The 20,099-nt window shown below is 40.6% G+C and overlaps 1 protein-coding gene across 25 annotated transcripts in view; it reads left to right on the top strand.

Annotated features, from left to right (window-relative positions):
- The window catches only part of ZMIZ1 (zinc finger MIZ-type containing 1), a 458,362-nt gene that overhangs the window by 409,684 nt on the left and 28,579 nt on the right, over positions 1-20,099 (top strand). For 20 of the 25 annotated variants that reach the window (XM_078391048.1, XM_078391052.1, XM_078391059.1 and 17 more), the window contains 7 exons: positions 677-791; positions 2,743-2,960; positions 5,456-5,654; positions 7,532-7,819; positions 8,635-8,817; positions 9,813-9,987; positions 12,373-12,559. In XM_078391048.1, the coding sequence (XP_078247174.1) occupies positions 677-791; positions 2,743-2,960; positions 5,456-5,654; positions 7,532-7,819; positions 8,635-8,817; positions 9,813-9,987; positions 12,373-12,559 (1,365 nt within the window). The remainder of the gene's footprint in view (positions 1-676; positions 792-2,742; positions 2,961-5,455; positions 5,655-7,531; positions 7,820-8,634; positions 8,818-9,812; positions 9,988-12,372; positions 12,560-20,099) is intronic. The other 5 variants (XM_020802533.3, XM_020802530.3, XM_020802531.3 and 2 more) reach the window with 3 other exon arrangements.

Below are 20,099 nucleotides of genomic sequence, written 5' to 3'. Positions count from 1 at the left end.
CAGCTCTAATACAGAATACTAGTTCACTAATAGTGTTATTGGTGTGCTACTTACGCAGTGTGTGACAGGATGCCCTCTGAATTCTAATTTTAATTCACCCAGTAATTGCTGTTCCTTAAAAGGACTGCTGTGATGCAGGGCAGGCAGAAAGGGCTGGAGTCTAGACTTGATTGAAGTGGAACAAGAGAGCTAAAGCCGTGGTGGCTCAGGAGCTTAAAAAATAAATGACATTGGCAAGGCGAATGTATCCAAGCATCCACTTTGGCTTCACACAGTTGCTTCAGTTCCTAAAAATCCACTTCCAAGAACGTATCGCCATCTGCCACTTCTGCAGGTAGCAAAAGTGGAACTCTTCATGCTTCAACTAATTTCATTGCCATTCACCTCCATAATCATTGTCATATGCATTTTGTGCTTCACTGTCAAATGTATTTCTCCCCTTCGCTGATGCAAAAGCAATTGCTCTTCTTGCAACCAAACAGAAACTATTAACTTTGTAAATGTTATCACTGTCAGGCAGTTCACCAAGCTAGTATGTTGTTTGGGGGGGGGGAATGAATCTGCTGAAAAATTAGAAGATTGCTCTTCCCACTCAACCCAAGAATTCATTTGAATAATAAAGTGTGACTTTATCTCCTGTATGTGTCTCTTCCCCTACCTTGGTTTTTTGTTGCAGTGATGGGTCTTTCCCTTATGATTCTGTCCCTTGGCAGCAAAACACCAATCAACCACCAGGCTCCCTCTCTGTGGTCACTACGGTATGGGGTGTGACTAATACGTCTCAGAGCCAGGTAAGCTCCCTTTTGTTGGTTCCTCTCCTTAATAATCCTTTGGGGGCGGGTCAGGTAAGGTGGAACAATCCCATCACATGCCACAACAGAAGAAGGCTGAAGAATTATATTTTGGGTCCTGAGGTTGGCTTGGAGAAGCAACCATGCCACTGTTGTAAGCTATAAGACATTTTCATACAGACAGCAGACTTTCAGGAAACCCTGCTGACCTCAGCGCATGCTCATGGCTTAGACTTATTTTTATTGTTTAATTATGCTGCACTGGATAGATCTTGATCTAATTCTAGAAGGCGTTCCTTATGCTCTGAAGCAAGAGTGGATACTTACAATTATGTGGCACTAGTTCGGTATCCTCTGTTGTTGAAAATGGTGAAGTACACCATTCTTGCTTTGTAAATAAAAAGCACGTTGGTGAGTGACGAAAGGGGGATTGGGACTCAGAAACAGTATTTGGCTTAGCCTCTTCCATTGTGACAATTTAAATTTTTTTAAGATCATGTTTTTTAAAATTTAAATCTTGATTTAAATCAATTTGGGTTTTTTTAAAAAAAAAAAAAACATTTACAGTACTGTATTTTTATCTACCCTGGCCTCTTCCTGGGAGTGCCAAGAGAAAGATGAGACAAGACTAAACAAAAGGAATATGAAAGTAGGAACCTGTCTTATGCGCAGAGCCAGGCTCTTGGGTTGTCTTCTTTTGCACTTTTCGTACACCAATGCTCATCTGATTTGTTGGAAGTATATGGGATCAGTGGCAGAAAACATCAGGGATCTCCAGGAAGTGTGAGGAAAAAATCCTGCCTGGAACGGGAGGAGCTACTACTGGCTAATTAACAGTACTGGGTAAGATGGGCTGAGGATCTGATTAAGGTAGCTTCCTATAAAAGCCAAGCATGCATGCACATGCACAAACGCTACATACAAAGCCTTTCACAAATATATAATGTAATGTGTGCTGTTACCAGAGTTGTCAGCACTGTTATACTTGTCTAGATTTCCCTTTGAGATTTCCCCCATTTCATCAGCCCCATTTTTCCGTATCTTCCAGAATGTAACTGGTAAAATGTGTACATGTTATCTTGAGAAAAAAAAGCAAATGAGGGAGGAGGAAGGAGCAACAGATGCAGTCTGGTTGTGCCATCCATTTAGTTGTATACTAATTTGGTTAGACTTTGTTGCCTGAAGAACACAATAAAATCATCAGAAAGAAAGAAGCAGCATCCTTTTGAGAGCAAGTGGTTGTATGTTGTTACTGTATCTATCATGTCTGTTCCTTCGGCAGATCTGGTTCTATTACAAGGTCAGTGTAGCGTTCCCCTTTATTATGTCAATGGTTCATGTTCTGTTATGTTAATTGTTCATGCATATTCATGTTGCTGAGAGGTGGAGCCTGAGAGAGGGTCAGTCAGTCAGAGTCAGAGTATGAGGAGAGTGGAGAAGGAGATAGAGTGTGAAGTTTGGGGAAATCTGAGAGGTGCTTAGTTAGGAGTGTATTATCAAATAGAAGATTGTTGTTAATAATAAATTTACCTATAGAAGATATTCATGAATCACTATCAATTTCTGTAATCAATTAAAAAAAGTTATATTTAAAAGACTTTGAAGTGTGGAACTGAATCTTCATTTTCCTGAAGTAATGGTGATTTGGTGAACACCTGGTGGCAGCAGTGTAAAAGAGGGGATTATTTTCTTTGAGTGCTCTGAGCCTTGACGGTCAAGCAGGGGGGCACGAGGGGTGAATGCCACAGTCAGGCTGCAACTTTAAAACTTCTCCACACCTCTTGCACACTTCATAAGTAGTTGGGTGTCTCCTCTTGTGATCTTTTCTGTTGTTACTTCACTTCTCTCAAACAAAACTGAATACTTTCTTAATACTCCAACTGTGCTCATGTCAAGACAATATGACAATCTCTGTTTCTCTTTCCCTTCTCCCCCCTTCTCTGTCTCTTAGGTGCTGGGAAATCCCATGGCAAATGCTAACAATCCAATGAACCCAGCAGGAAATCCCATGGCTTCTGGGATGACGACCAACAATCCTGGCATGAATTCCCCTCAATTTGCTGGCCAGCAGCAGCAGTTCTCAGCCAAGGCAGGCTCTAATCAGCCATATATACAGCAGGGCATGTACGGACGGCCTAATTATCCAGGAAATGGAGGCTTTGGAGGAAGGTAAATCCAGCATGTGTGGAATAGAACTTGCTTAGCCAGTTGCTGAATCGAAAGCATGAGGTGGATCTGTTTTGAGCAGAATTGGCATAGAGAACAGAGCCATGTATTCTATGATTCTTGGACTTCACTCATAAGGATAAAGATTTCCCTGCTGTATCCAGATATATGCCTTCTCCTCCAGCATTCTTTTTCCATTAGTGGTCAGTCTGCCTCTGGGAAAGGCACTAACAGAACATGATGGTAGTCATTGCTGTTTGTTATTTATTTTCCGCACCCAGATTTCAGTAGTATACTTCTTATGTAAACGGAGGAGCTGTTCAACTGTCCATTGTCTATTAGCTAGATCTGGTAAATCTGTTCTTTGTGAGTTTAGCTGATCCATTCTTAAAGCCAGACATAACCAGTGGTCTTAGTTGTGTTTTGTGTAATAAATTCCTGCTTGTGTACATACATGTACAGTATATGGAAGCAACTGTTGCTCCTAGTTGGCCAGTTGAGGCAAAACTGGGTGCGATTGGGACTGAGCACTGAGTTTGCATATTTTATTTTATTTTAATTAATTAATTAATTAATTAATTAATTTTTATTTGATTTATACTCCGCCCATCTGACCTATAAGACCACTCTAGGCGGCTTTTTCCATCCCTCCTTCTCCCATTCCTTCAGTGTGAGGAACTAAGAAGTCTCAAACTGGAGAAATTCCATTTTTATTTGAACATTGGCTCCTCTTGAATTTTCAAGAAGCTTGCTGTAGCAGATTCAGTCCCACAATGTGAAGGAAATACAGTGTTTGAATAAATGCAAGTCATTACCAGTTTGGTCACTCATGGAGCTCCCCTCAGTGAGTAGAGTGAAGTACAATACAAAATTGAGGCCCACACCCAATTTAATGAGCTGAGCAGACATTCTCTCTCCCATGTTTGAAGAAATCTGGAAATCATAAAAAACTTACAAATCCTTTGCCTTTCAAACTGGCTAGGTTATTGCTGTTTTAACTTTTCTGGTAAAAATATTGATGGCTACTTTTCCTTATGCTCACAATAAAGAAACAGTAGCCTTGGATTTAAACACATTCACTCCTTCCTACAGCAACAGCACCAACAATAATAGTGGAGGAAAATGGTTAGCAATACAAGGAAGACCTGGTTTATCTTTATGCTGAAACAAGAGATCGTTTGTCTGCAGATTTATGGTATATAGTGTGGTAAAGCAGCTTTTGTTGCAGGCTTGATTCAGTATGAAAAATTTCCACAAGTTTAGAGTAACCATGTCCTGTAAAAGTAGCATAGTAATTTGCAGGGCGTGGGTGTGAATCTATCAAGACTTAAAGGAAGATAAATCACAGTAGCAGGAAATGATTTGCAAATGGCTTAGGTCAATCAATTAACTCTAATAAACACCTAAAATAAAGTTTCAATTAACACTGAAATAGTGATACAAACCACAAGCTTAGCAGTGATTAACATTTTGCTAAGCTAGTATCTGAAGAATATTGATATAAGTGTTGCTGTTCTGAATGAGAAAATGAATTCTGTTACTGAATCTTACTGTCTTCAGTATTGTGCTTGAGAGAATTATGTCATCACAGCGTTTTAAATAAATTCACATGTGAAATTCATGTGACAAAAATCTCAGATGTATATGTTATGATCTACTTCATTCAGAAACAATTCCGGCCTGCCTCATGGTTTTCTTAAATATATACTTTGGGCATTTGCAAATAATTTGGCGTGTCTAAGCTTTTTCTGGACCTTGGCCGCTTACTAAATCTTGGGTGAAGTTATGAATATGTATGTAGATTTATGATATCATAAACTGCAGTGTGCCCTGATGATGTCATAAATCTGCATACACATTCATGACCTTGTTTCAGATGTAAGCACAGATACTGCAATATTTGTGCCTCAGTCCAGATCTAGAAAGGTCTGATTAGACCTCTGGCATGCTGCTAGTGTTCCTATGGAGAAACCTGCACCTCCCTTGTGAATTTTTATACTAGCAAATGGAAAAAATGAATTCCTTGTCAAGGGAGGCTCCTTCTTTCTCAAAAAAGGAAGGAAAAAGTGGTGAGACAAGGATGCTGAAGGAACAGTGTTAGACATGACTGCAGAAAAATCAATAGAAAAACTTACCTGCATCCAGTTGTTGATCCCAATTAGAGTAGACCCACTGAATCAATTGGATTTATATAAATACAGACTTAATAAGTTCGGTTCATTTAATGGTTCTGCTGTAGCTGAGATTAAGAAATGGATTTATCTAAAATAAATAATTTCTGTGAAGTGAGCACCATGTAAGAATAGATTCATAGCAGCGTTTGACTTGCTGATGCTCCCTGAACTCTGTTCTGATCAAGGTAACTTATCAAATATTGGTTTCGTGTATATAACCTCCGCCTTTTATTTTGCACAACATTTTTCCAAAATTGTGTTATTTCTGGCCCCAGCGTACAAATTTGAAGACTGATTGCTTTTAATTTCGCTTATTTCCCCTAGCTATCCAGGAGGCCCTAATAACCCAGCAGGGATGGGGATTCCACCCCACACCAGGCCACCTGCGGATTTCACTCAACCGGCTGCCGCCGCCGCTGCTGCTGCCGTTGCAGCCGCTGCGGCCACAGCCACTGCTACAGCCACAGCAACGGTTGCAGCTCTTCAGGAAACACAGAATAAAGAAATGAATCAGTATGGACCGGTAAGAGAAACAGTCCAATCCTGTTACATCTACTTTCTCCCACTTATTACGTGTTTTGTAGATGGCATGCTTGCAATAACAAAAACCAGACCCATTTTTGGAAGGGACAGCTGACTACCTCAGAGCAGTTCCCATCTGATTTCAGTTTTGAATGAAAAAAACAGTATACCTATTTAAAAATCATGGAGCCTGGGAAAATGTAAGTTAGATTCTTTCTTTGCTTGAAAAGCAGGATCTTGAAAGGCTGCTGATATTTCATTGGTGCTCTGCGAAACATATTTAACCATTCTAGCAAACAAATTGATGCCTTATTTGGTGGGGTTGGAATTATGGTTGAGGTATATGAGGTCACGGACTGAGTTCATATTCTCCTGGACCTTGACAGTGGTGCGTTTTCTTTGTTTGTTAAACAACAGTACATGTCTTTCTGTCCAAAGAAGCTCTATCACTACTGAAACAACAGAATTAAATGACAGACTAAACATTGGACAAGTAGGTAAACTCACAACAATAGAAAAGATTTCCTGACGCAAATCAAAGCAATTTTGGAAGGGGAATGGGGCTCCATAGAAGTGGGTGGAGATCGCTGTAACTCCCGAATGGTTCTGGTATAGGGGAGCATGATTTGGATAGGGTTTTTCTTTTCTTTATGTGTCATTTTTATGTTTGTATGATTTGTTTAATAAAAATAAAAGATTTTAATGTTACCTTTTATAGCCCAAGAAAATACCCAGATTTCTTATGCTGAGTGGGCCGTAGTGGGATTTCGACCTGTAGGGTCACTCCTGAGAATGTCCTGCTAAGTTACCATTAGAGTAGACCTATTTGAATCAATGGAATATATGGATGACTTAGCCCAACAAATCAGAAGGGTAGAAGACTGAGTCAACCTCAAGGCAGCTACTGGGATCAAACTACTGGGATTGAACTCAGCACTGCTGTGCTGAGTTCAATCCCAGTAGTTCGATCCCAGTAGTTGCCTTGAGTTTAACTATTGCATCACAAGGCTCCCTAGGTTTTCTGATAACCATGTCTGTGTTTCTGGACTATAACTTCTAAAATTCCTCAAGCAAAATAGCTACACTGCCTAGAGAATTCTGAGTATTGTAGTTCACGAGCAGAAATATGCACACCACTAATGCATACTTTGGCACCTTTTTACAAGTGATGTAAGGCTGGGACATAGTCACTGGGCATGGCAGAAGTCAGGCCAGGCCTGTGTGGCCCTGGGGCTCCTTTCACACATCCGTAGAACTTAGATGGGAAGATCATTCAAGTCTTCCTTGAAGTGCCTAACTGAAATAAGACAAGATGCAGTGACAGGGAAAGCAGGAGCTAGTGGAAATGAAAGGGTGGGTGTATGAGGTTAAATGAGTGAGATGCCACTGAGAAGTGGGAGTATAGCAAAACTTTACATTTCACTGCCCATTGCCCTTCCACATCACTTCCTATTTCTCCAACCTGTCTCACCAAACTTACAATATATTGCCATTTTTGTTTGAAAGACTTATCTTTGTACTCCATGCATCTGGGTCTATTGACTATCTGCTCATTTATCTGCATTTTCATTTGTTTTGTGGTATTTCAAAATGACTCCATGTCTCAGATGAACACTGTGGACCACTGCTGCGCAGTAGAAATAACGTTTAACATAGGATTTTCAGAGCTCTTGGGAAACAATTAAACATTGTCTGGTTTTCATTTTCTTTTGGAATTCCAGTTTCAATTATCGCAAAGCAAAATAAAAAGAGAGACTGGGGAACTACAGAGATTTCTTATTTGAAAATGCGACATATCTCTTGACTCCCGTCAGCTTGGCTCCCCCTCCCATTTTAAATGCATGTCGCATTTTATTCTTTTTTTTTCTTCTGTTGAAGGTTTGTTCCTCTTTCCAGATGGGTCCAACCCAGGCTTACAACAGCCAGTTCATGAACCAGCCTGGCCCTCGTGGTCCTGCTTCCATGCCGGGCAGCATGAATCCCGCAACCATGGGAGCAGGTATGACGCCTTCCAATATGAGCGGGCCACCTATGGGCATGAACCAGCCCAGGCCACCTGGAATGAGTCCTTTCAACCACGGGCAAAGGATGCCTCAGCAAGCCTACCCTGGCCCACGCCCCCAGTCTTTGTCCATGCAAGGCATGAAGAGACCATATCCAGGAGAGGTGAGTACCTCCCAAGGCTGTCCTGTTCTCTTGAATAATATAAAGGTTAGGGCTTCGGTCCAGTCATTAGTCCCAGTGAGAATAGACCCAGTCAATGAATGGGAAGTTGGCAAATCAACATCTGAGCTGCTAGGAGTACCAAGTATGAGGTTTTTAAAAGTACTTTAGGTACAGAAACAAGATACAAGACTGGCACACACTCCACACAGAGAAGTCTTAAGATTATTTCATCCTAAACACTGGTCTGTTTTAGCTGGGGAATTAATCTATAGTTAACTGAGTAATGTTTAACATCCTAGTGTTTTAGATCTAGGAAATCTGCTCTGCTATTAAGCTTTGCGTGTGTTTATATCATGTATATCACGAACCATTGTTTTTGTAGGGTTGTATAATCTGTAATGGAAGGCGGGTTCATTATATGTCATTGTTTATGGTGGGGACAGTTCGTGTCAGATTTAAGCACCTTTGAATTCTTAATGGCCACAAAATATTGAGCCATCCTCTTTATATGTAATCAGAGAGTTCAGTTCCTTCGCTTCTGCATTCTCTTTGGACTGATGACATTCACTGGCATTTGGCAAAGGCTGACAATGAAACAACTCATCTAAGGTTTCCTAATTAATGTAGTGTTTGAAAATGTCAGGAAAAAAAGTATATTAAAGTCAGAAAATTTTCTTATGACTGCTTTTGTTTGAAGTGAATTTTAACATGTATACTAATGTATTCATGTCCTAAATATGCACGCTAACTGCATTGAACAAGAAGTAAAAATGTGTTTATTTTTTTATTGTCTTTTTTTTTTTTTAACAAAATAGCCAAATTATGGAAACCAGCAGTATGGACCAAATAGCCAGTTTCCATCCCAGCCTGGTCAATATCCAGCTCCCAACCCTCCAAGACCCCTTACGTCTCCCAGCTACCCTGGACAAAGAATGCCGAACCAGCAAAACTCGGCACAGTATCCCCCTCCAGCAGTCAACATGGGACAGTATTACAAGGTGAGAAAGATCTTTCATATATCAACGTTTCTTATTAATTGATTAGTCAGAGTTAATGCCCTACTTTCTGAAAATGTTAAACATTCATGATACAGTATCCAATAAAATAAAAAAGTGTCTGGAAGAGAGGGCTCCCAACAGAGCACACATCATCCTGCTCCTCACCCTCTTTCATCAGGAAGTGGTTGGTGAGAAGCTCTAGAAGTGGCTGTTTCAAGACACTCAAGGCGTTACGAAGCGGCCAAACTAGACATTGTGTGATCTTCTCTGCCCATTGTTTTTGCATCAGAAAAAAAGTGGAACGACTGTAAGAAGAGACCATGGGGTTCCAAGAAGCAGAAGGGAGAAACAGAAGGAAATGTCAGAAGGGAGGAGAAGTGGTAGGGCTGGTGATTATAGTAGGCTACATCTGGACCAGGGCCTGTAGTTCTCCACCATTAGCTTAAACTGTAACACACACACACACACACACACACACACAATCCTGGCCTGAAATATTTCCAGGTAGGCAGCAAAAAAGGGGTATTGGTTCAAAACCTGGTGGATTGGCTTCCATTTCTAGCGAGCTGGATTTACCTAAGTGGATGATAGCTGTGCAGGGCTTTCTGTGTCAAGTGCTTATGTATTAATACTTTGTTTTTTTTACCTCCTGAGGAGCCTCGTGGCGCAGTGGTTAAACTGCTGTACTGCAGCCAAAACTGTGCTCACGACCTGGGGTTCAATCCCAGGTAGCCGGCTCAAGGTTGACTCAGCCTTCTATCCCTTTTGAGATCGGTAAAATGAGTACCCAGCTTGTTGGGGGTGGACAATGTGTAGCCTGCATAATTAACTTGTAAACCGCCCAGAGAGTGCTTGAAGTACTATGGGGCAGTATATAAGCAGCACGCTTTGCTTTGCTTTGCTTTAGGCCATATTGGATGCAATAATTTTTCTTTTTCTTTTTTTTTCTTTTTCTTTTTCTTTCTTTTTTTTTAATTGCATGTGCCATTTTACAGCCATCAAGACCTGTCCCTGTGGCAAATTACCCTCACTCGCCTGTTCCTGGCAATCCCACACCACCTATGACGCCAGGGAGCAATATTCCTCCATATCTGTCCCCTAATCAGGATGTCAAGCCACCATTCCCACCTGACATTAAGCCAAATATGAATGCTTTACCACCACCTCCAAGTAAGTAGCGGATCAGTTACTCATGAAATCCTTTCCTAGTTTTGCTTTTGCCTGTCTGCAAACTATGCTTGTCAGTAATATTATGCTTGAGAAATACTAGACTGATTAGTACATTCTTGAGAAAAACATTGATATGTAGAGTTACCAGCATTTTTATGAAACATATATAAAGTAGGGTAAAATAGAAACACACTGCAATCCTAAATCCGTAGTAGGGTAATAATCTTTTGTTAGATCAACTGCACAGTCACAAACCTCTGTGCAAGAGTTCAGATGTTCCAGAATGCTTCATGACACAAGATGTTACAGCTCAGTCTCCAGGAGGAGAAGGCAAATTGCCCCATGTTTAAAGCTGATTGCAGTCTTAAAATGGAAACCTGTTCAAAATGGAACAGAGATGGCTTGGGGAATCTGCAATCCTCCCCAGGCCTATTGGGGCAAAAGAAACATAAAAGTGGGTGATACTTCATTCTAGGTTCCAGCTGAAGGCCCTGGAGCTTAACATGTGTACTTGTACAGACACACAAGTACCCATGGATACCTCTGCACACACATAAGATCACTATAAACTGGGAGGCTGCACATCATCCTCAGGTTGTGCACCCTGTTTTAATTAAGTATTTAAAAAAAAAAACACAACTCAATAGAACCCGAATTGGATTGCTTTGCCAAATAGACAGAATAATCTCAGCTTCAAGTAGCATAAATTCATCTTTCTTCTGTGTAGGGTCTTTTTGTTAGCAGCTAAAATGGCATTTGTTCCTGAGTAATTCGAAAAGCAAAGATAGCCTTGTATTGCCAAAATAAAAGATTTCAAATTCATATTAGAGAAGTAACTTTTTATTAGACCAAACGAAATGTCACAAGATACTGGACATACTAGTATTTGCCTACCTGTCTGCAAGTTTCACTGAAATCACTGGGAAGCTTCTGGATAAAAGCAAATCCGGCTGACAATATGCATTGTTAGGAAGAAGTGTCCATAATTTAAGGGGTGATAAAAGGGAGACTGGATTTCCTTTTTTCTCCTGCTTCCACAAATATTTGGAATATTTGTGAACCTCTTATTTTTATTTATTTAAAATGTGACCACACTCATATTTCCCTTTCCATAGTAAGAAGTAAATAGCTACATTAGAAGGTCCTCTGATTATGTCAATGCAAGAATACACTTGAATTTGGGAGATCTTGCATGGAAATAATGGAAGAATCTTGGTTGTGCACATTTTTCCTAATAGAATTATGTGAGCTCTACAGGCTAAACCGCAGAAGCCTGTGCTGCAGGGTCAGAAGACCAAGCAGTCGTAAGATCGAATCCACGCAACGGAGTGAGCTCCCGTTGCTTGTCCCAGCTCCTGCCAACCTAGCGGTTCGAAAGCATGCAAATGCGAGTAGATAAATAGGGACCACCTCGGTGGGAAGGTGTCTAAGTCGCACTGGCCATGTGACCACGGAAGATTGTCTTCAGACAAAACGCTGGCTTTATGGCTTGGAAACGGGGATGAGCACCGCCTCCTAGAGTCGAACACGACTGGACAAAAATTGTCAAGCTTTACAAGTCCAAATCTACCTCCTCATCTATATCCACAGACAATCCTATATGAAATGAAACATCCAAATAGATATTAAATGCTTTCCTTTTTCAGGTTATTCAGTACGTAAGATTTTGACTCAAAACTGTGACTGCACATTCGTAGATTGATGAATTTCATGACAGTAACTCTCGAATTCTAACAGCAAGGAGGCTGGTTCTAATGTCAAAATTCAGTCAAGAAGTCTTAGGGGTCCAATCAAAACTGGTGGGACTGCAGTGCAACTTTTTCCATAAAGTTCTTGAAGCAGCCCATGCTCAGAGTCACTAAGATGTTCTTGTCTCCAGCCATCTCCATGCATAGTGAGATTAAGCCTGTTGACCTCCTTCCCTGTTTCTTCAAATACCAGTTTCAAACTTTGGTAACAGGGACTAGAGACTGGCATATGATCCCTAGGTTGCTGGACTAGGACTGCAAAGTGCAGGTCAAATTCTGCGACAGCTACGATGGTCAGAGGTGACCTTTGGCCAGTCACAGTATGCTTCATCAATCTGATTTAACTCACATTGTTGTTGTGAAGATAAAAAGAGTGAAGAAATCAATTCTCCCATCTTGAGCTCCTCAGAGGAAGGGTGGAATAAAGAGGGCCTGGGTGAGTAAAGTTGAAGGACCTCTCAGCCTGGCATTACATTGCAGATTTGGTGAGAGACAGTAATAACGTTCACGAGTCTGATCTCGTTGCGAGCATGAGAGAAGGTGATCCCAAACTGGGCTGTAGGATCAACCCATCAGGAGATTAGTGAGCTATGTGATCTTGTTCAGAATAAATAAAAGCATTATTATTGCACTGCAGATACTAAAGGGAAAGTTCACACTTTCTCTCCCTCTTCGATCCCAGCCAACCACAATGATGAATTACGCCTGACGTTTCCTGTGAGGGATGGAGTTGTATTAGAGCCCTTCCGGCTGGAACACAACTTGGCGGTCAGCAACCATGTCTTTCACCTACGGCCAACTGTCCACCAGACGCTAATGTGGAGGTAGGTCTGGAGAGCAGAGCACCGTGGGAGTGGCCTTGAAGTGTGAAGAACAAATTGATGTAGAAGATCCTTTTTCTTTAGTTGGAGATCAGTTACTTCTTTACCCTGTCATTCACCTCTTGGCAATAATTTATGCTTAGTACTCTGGTGAGAAGCTTTAAAATGTTAACGACTTCCACTAATGGTGTTTGTGCATTAGTTGCTTATACTAAAACAGAGAGAGAAAATGAGAGAAAAACACTGCTCTGTAATGTGGTAGAAGTAAACAGAGGAGCACACACTAGCCATTGTTCTTCTCACATGGAGAACCACAATTTGAAAAAGAGGATTTCCTTTACTTATAGAATAATAACAATAATAATTACATCCTACAATTCAGTTCTGACTTGCGGTCAATCTTTCCAAGGTTTCCTAGGTATAAGGTATCCTGAAGTGGTTTACCAGTCCTCTCTAGGGGCACTTCTGGGACGGTGCAGTCTGCCGAAGGCCACATAGGCTGACTTTTCTCCCTGGAGTCATGGTGGGGAGTCACACTCCTAGTCTTTGACCCCACAGCCATGTAATCATCAACTTACTAAACAATCCAGCCAGCTTCAAATACTTGGGAACTCTGGATATTTCCGATTGTACAGAGAGCCTTCATATGTAGCAGACACTCCTTTTCAGGCTGTAACTCTTCAGATTTTACACTTTTTCTCACATAAATAGGGCTCAAGAGAAGTAATCTTAACCTTTTCAAAATATGGGTCACTCCAAAAGAACACCTTCTATGTGGCTTGAATAAGCAAAACTTATATCCATAACCACCATCAAAAGGAGCTGGCATAACCAGACTGTGCCATGTTCATTATTCATTGTTAAGATGAGAGGCTTTGGGATTGGTTGTTTCCTCTGCCTAATGCAAATTCCCCTCCCCCTCCTTCCAATGCCACCAATGAGGGTCAAGAGTTAGGTCTGCACAGAACACAACCATGGTTAACATTATTGCATGATCATTTGCTTGACGCATCATCTCTTAAACCAGTATGGGCCTGGGAAATGAGTTTCTTTGGAGGGTTTTGTCACTGTTTAAACTAACAACAAGCCTTAATGAATACATTCAAGCTTTGAAATAGTTACCATCAGTTCTCAGTTATCACCATGAAAGAAACTGATTGTTATAAGTGATGTAAGGGCCATAAATGAATATGATGAGATACCTGGTATGACATACAGTGGTGCCTCGCTAAATGATTGCCTCGTGGGACAAAAAAACCGCAAGAGGATTGGTCTTTGCGATCACTATGGTGCCTCACAAGATGTTTTTTTTTCTATAACAGTGCTTCGCAAGACTTTTTTTTTTAGACCGATGCTTGTTAAGACTTTTTTTTTTGAGTGATGCATAGGGAACCTCGCAAGACGATTTTTTCACAAGACGACGATTTTTGCAGAACAAATTAAAATCGTCTTGCGAGGCACCACTGTATAGCCAGAAAATGTCTAGAAAGGGTCTGTTTCCATCCTCCAAAGCCCAAGCTACGTTTCACTTGCAGGAAGAAGCTGACATTGCAAGGAGCTGCCAGCTCCACACACAGATGTTGTCCTGGGTCACCAGCCTTTTTGCAGGCTGCTGCAACCTTGGTTTGTGTAGCGCCAGTGTTCTTTCCAGGGGCCACTAAAAATAAGTGAGATGGTTTAAAGCTCACCCTACTGCAAACCATGTATGAGCAGCAATAGGTTGATGTTGTGGGACCAGAGCATGATCCTACTACTGCTCAATTACCCATGGGCCTCAGCCAAATTTTTCTTAAAAGTAACTTTTAAAGTTCTGCCTTAATCATAATTAAAATGTGGGCAGTGATTTATTTGCACCAGCCCATGTGTGGAGAACATCTATATTATTTACCCACTCTGCTTGGGACATCAGTGAATTAGTTGTGAACCTTTGTTTCCTTTAATGTGAAGCTAATGGCATTTTTCAGTGGATCATGTATGCCCTAATGTTGAGGTCCTGTAGCTAGCTTGCCTTTCGTTATCTTGGAGTACCCCATATTGTAAATGTGAGTAAAGTGTCACTGGTTCTTCCTCTATCAGAGTTCTTTGTTGTTGCATTTAGGCTTTATTAGAAATAGAAAATGAGAGGCTGTATATGTACATAATGCTTTGCTTTCCTTAACTATCATGATAAAATTATGTCTGTGCATCCCAGTCTTGGTTAAGATTTAGCTGTAAATCCCAATATGAAACCATTGGTTGAAGTGAGCTTGCAAAGACGGTTTCCTGTTTACCATGCTTAAGCATTACATCTGTGTTGAGGAACCGGTTGACATCTCATTCAACTCTGTTGCAAGGTGATAAGTAGTTCTTCAGATATGGCTATCAGGATGAATAATAATCAGTTTTCTTGTAAGAAATCTTATCTACCCCACCCCAAAATGTTTTTAGGATCTTTAAAAAATTTTTAATGTAAATAAGTTTCTCTTCAGTAATAACTATGATTATATTAAATAAATGGAATATAAATAGTTTATTTCTACACTAAAACAAGGTCTACTATCAGGTATTGTGGCTTAACTCAGATTTATTTATTTATTTAGTCTCATTCATAAGCCACTTTCTTCCTCCTCATGAGAGGAATCAAAATGGCTCACAAGATTAAAACATTAAAAAAATAATTAAACTATCATAATAATCAGATTTGTTAAGTGATTAAAAGCAGAAACTAACAGCAACTAAAACGAGGACGGCCTGTGGCTGGGTGCAGCTTCCCACCAGAACTCTCCAAACCCCTAACACCCCATAGAACAAAAAAAAAATTGGGGTCCATAATTGGAAATCTTGTCTCTCTGGAGGGCTCTGTAGGCAAGATTTGCAATTTTGGGGCCAATACATTGCTGGGGATAAAGGTGTTCAAAGGAGAGAAGCCCTCAAAGATTGGAGTGATGAAAAATCCCCACCACTACCATCCCCAGAAGTTACCTTCTCCTGTAATTGGTTGTGGTGGAAAAAGCCCTGCTCCGCAGATCAGCACATCCCTTCCCTTCCCCTTCCTTCCCTGGCACAACCTTGAGGAGACCCAGAGATTCACTTCCAGTTTCATGGGAACTGTTAACTGAAATGAGATGCAACAGCTTCCAGCCTCCTCAGATCTGTGCCAGCAGATGGAGATAGATGCCATGTTCTTTGATGTGAGGAGGCTTGTGTATATTAATAGGACCATTTAGCCATCAACAGCGGGACAGGGGTATCGGGGGGGGATCAACTCCAAGCCCCCACAAATCCTGAAAAATGTAGAATATCAAATTTTATACAATGCACGGTCTCTGGTTCCCTCTAATGGCCAGTTCTGGTAAACACACCTTAAAATACACGTAAATAGGTATTTCTGGGTTTAGATAGATACAGTGGTGCCTCGCTTGACGAGGATATTTCATTCTGTTCAAATCGCTGTTAAGCGAAATCCTCGTCAAGCGAAACGAAAAAGCCCATTGAAATGCATTGAAAACCGGTTCAATACGTTCCAATGGGCAAAATACCTCAGCATCCAGCGAAGATCCTCCATAGGGCGGCCATTTTCCAGTGCCTGTAATGCGAGAAATCCGTCCTAAAGCACAGCGAGGAGCCATTTTGCACAGTGGGTGGCCATTTGGAAACCCAACAATCAGCTGTTTTTGATTGTCGTTAGGCAAAAAATTGGTTCCCGAATCAGGGAACCGATCGTCGTAAAACGGAAAAACTCCATTGAACCATCGTTTAGCGATTGCAAATAACTAAATCATCAAGCAATTTCCTCGTCTAACGAGGTAATCGTCAAGCGAGGCACAACTGTATAGATATAGATATAAATATAGATATAGATATAGATATAAATGCAGAAATACCTGTTTATATCTGTGTGTCTGTGTGTCTATGTCTGTGTGTCTGTGTGTGCGTGTCTGTGTGTGTGAATATATATGAAGGAAACATCTAATGAAGTCACACTATTCTCATCTTCATAATAACTCTCAGACTTGTGCATTGGTCATGGTCATTTATTTCATTTCTGTGTATTTCTTTTTGTTGATGGTGGGGACGGGTCAAGGCAGAATGAAGCTGAAAGAAGCAACACTAGAAAGGAGGAAAGACACAACTGTTCACTTCACAACTTCCTATATCCTTATAAAGTACAATGACTGATTAATTTTTTAAAAAGATACTGTGGGAATATTTTAAAGACATTCCCTCTGTTGTTTAAACAAAGGAAACCATGCAGGAGTATATGGAGTGTTAAATGAATATGAGGCTTGGTTGTAAGAATGAAACAATAGTGTAAAAGTAATACTTTTTAAAGATGTAAGTGAAATTTGTATTTGCCACTGAAACAGAATGAGATTATTTGGGGGGGGGGGGGAATTGATATAAATAAATGACCTAAGCAGATGTATCTTTTCCTGTCCCTCTTTAGCTTTGATCAGCCAAAAGTAAGGCTCTTCTGGAGCTGGGCATGCTTGAACAAAGGAAAACGATGTGCAACATAGCTCAGGTCATTCATAAGTTAATTGGCATGTTTCAAAGTTCTTTCCTAATTAGTCCGCACATGACCTGAGCTGCACTGGGAAATGCACTGCAAAATGCTCTTTGCAAACGACTTTCACTAACAAGCTCTTGTCTTGGACTTTTAAAAGATTTGTAGAAACAGCTAGGTCAAGGAACTCCTGTCTTAACAAACAAAGCTCACATACTTTGCCGCATCTGACATGCTAAATTACTAGATGCAAAGATGTTAAAAGCAGACTGTGAAACCTTTTATTCAGCCTTGAGGAATGGCAGTATGAGTTATTAGTTTTGCTTTTAAGATATGTTTGCTTTTGGGAATATGACCTGCTGTAACACAAGCAGTGATATCGCATTGTAAAAACTGGCTTTAGTTTATCCTGTACAGGATAGTAATGACGGGAATGGGGAGTGAACCTCTTTTATACCTTGAATTCTCAATATTAACAAAGTCTGGCTTTCTTTGTTTTGTTTGTTTTGTTTCTGTGCCTCTCCGAGTTAGAAGGGATGCTACAGTTTGGCTTCACTTTGTTCTATTAATGAAAACTGAGTTAAACAAATAACAAAATTATAACAGCAACCATATTACAATAAACAATTAACAGTACCTGACACACACACCCTCCTAGGTAAAAGTATTTTTGCCTGACCAGTAAAAATATTATATTGCTGTCACCACTAGATCATACTTCTCAAAAGGACAGAATGTAAACATGATCCCTCATTCTAGCACGTATTAGTTGATACTACCCTGTTTCCATGAAAATAAGACCTAACCTGAAAATAAGCCCTAGTATGATTTTTCAGGATGCTCCTAATATAAACCCTACGCCAAAAAATAAGCCCCAGTTAAGTGAAACCCCACCCTCCATCGTTGTGCAGCAATTAGAGTGCTCATTCTGAGCAGTAGGCGGGGTATAAATTAAATAAATAAATAAACCAGAAGATGATGACATGACTGTATTTGAATAAATGTAGATTCTTGTACATGAAAAAAATAAAACATCCCCTGAAAATAAGGCCAAATGTATTTTGGGAGCAAAAATTAGTATAAGACCCTGTGTTATTTTTGGGGAAACACGGTAGTACTAGTCCAATATTACCATGTTCTTAATATGTATTTCTTGGTTACAGTATAACATAAATGGAAACCAAATAGCAAAACAAATGCAGGAATAGGTGATACCTTTATTGGACCATTAAGAAAATAAAAACCCATCCAAACAAAAAAAAGAGCAAGCTTTTTTATAATAATTCACCTTCCTCAGGTTCTGCGCCAAGTTCTTGTGGATAGCTCCAAAATAATATGTTTATATTAAAGTCCCAAAAGTTTCATGGCCACTGTTGGGGGCCAGGTTCAGCTTCTTAGATGGAGATTGTTGTAGTTTGCGAGAGCCAGTGGTTTGGAATTTATGATCCATCTCTCTACACAAAAGGTGGCCAGCAATCTGATTCCCCCCCCCTTTCCTCTCCCCTTTATGTTTTAATATAAACATATTTTGGAGCTACCCGCAAGAACATGGTGCAGCGTCTGAGGAAGGTGAATTATCATTGAAAACTGTTTTTGTTGTTGTTGTTTTTCACCTATTCCTGCATTTATCTTGTTTTGAGGACCCTATGGCCTTGTCCTGATTTTTTTCCCAGCAAAAGTTACTGTTTTCTTTGTGCCTTCTGATTGAAAAAAGAAAACCACACTGTTAATAATTCACAAAGAGATATAATGGGCAGCTCTTAAAAGTGTAATTCTGTTCTAGTTTGATATCAGTAGTATTTTTTCTCTCTTTCTACACTGGAAGTTAATTCTTCATTAGAAATAACCCTGGCATACCCTGTGTGGAGGCAGGATAACCCAGCCCTGCACAACTCAGTTGGAAGAAGGCAAGGCCAGAGTGCTAAACTAGCAGAGATATAGACAGTGCCCTTTTCCATGAGTGGACACTGTGCATTCATGGGAATGGTTAATTATTTAATGATTATATATTTAATGGTAATGCTAAGAATTCTATTGGAGCACATAGTTTCAGAAACAGAGAGGTGTAACCTTTGCCAAAGGAGATACCTCTCTTGGCTTGATGTTAAGAGACAGGCCAGTCACAGGTGTGGTTCCCCCCCCCCCCCGTACTCCATTGATTGCTTGGTTCTTTCTGAGCGGTCTAACACAGGGGTCCCCAACCTTGGGCCTCCAGATGTTCCTGGACTTCAACTCCCAGAAATCCTGCCCAGCAGAGGTGGTGGTGAAGCCTTCTGGGAGTTGTAATCCAAGAACATCTGGAGGTCCAAGGTTGGGGACCACTGGTCTAACACAGTGGTTCTTAACCGTAGGTTACTCAGGTGCTTTGGACTGCAACTCCCAGAAGCCTTCACCACCAGCTGTGCTGGCTGGGGTTTCTGGGAGTTGCAGTTCGAAAACACCTGAGTAACCCAAGGTTAAGAACCACTGATCTAACATACACTGAGAAAAACAACTCTGGCTGACTTTAACTCCCTTGCTTGTTATGTTATGTTTTTGTAAAAATGAGTCAGTGTGAGAGAGAATGACATGGCGAGCGATACCTTCAGTGAACTACAAGTTAGTTCCTTTGGTGGCTTTTTTCAGACATAAATCACATTTTAGGTGAGGCTTCCTTTTAAGCCAGTACAAAAAGTAAACCACTTTGAATAATAAACTGTAAATATAATTATCAACTGTGAATGGCCTGTGCATGCTTAAATGACATGTATGTCATTAATGTATGTTGTGTTTCTGCACAACATACAGTAAAATGCTCCTCAAGAAATGGCTGCCAGCTGAATTTCTTGCAAAAGGGCATTTCAAGGTTGGCTGCAGCTGGGAAGAAAGGTTGGCTCTCCTGCAACTGCCCCCCTTTGCCCCTTTGTATGACAGTTAAACCCAGGAACCTTGACACTGTTGGTGGCAGTTGAAGGTCTCCTCCTCCTCAGCTTAATTATCATAGAGGGGAGGGAGCAGTCAAGCAACTGGGAAGGAAAGTACATAGAATTTTGCTCCTGGAGAAAAAGGAGAGAAAAG

This window comes from Pogona vitticeps, chromosome 3 (assembly GCF_051106095.1).
Source record: "Pogona vitticeps strain Pit_001003342236 chromosome 3, PviZW2.1, whole genome shotgun sequence".
NCBI lineage: Eukaryota > Metazoa > Chordata > Lepidosauria > Squamata > Agamidae > Pogona > Pogona vitticeps.
This window is presented reverse-complemented; position numbering and strand designations above follow the sequence as displayed.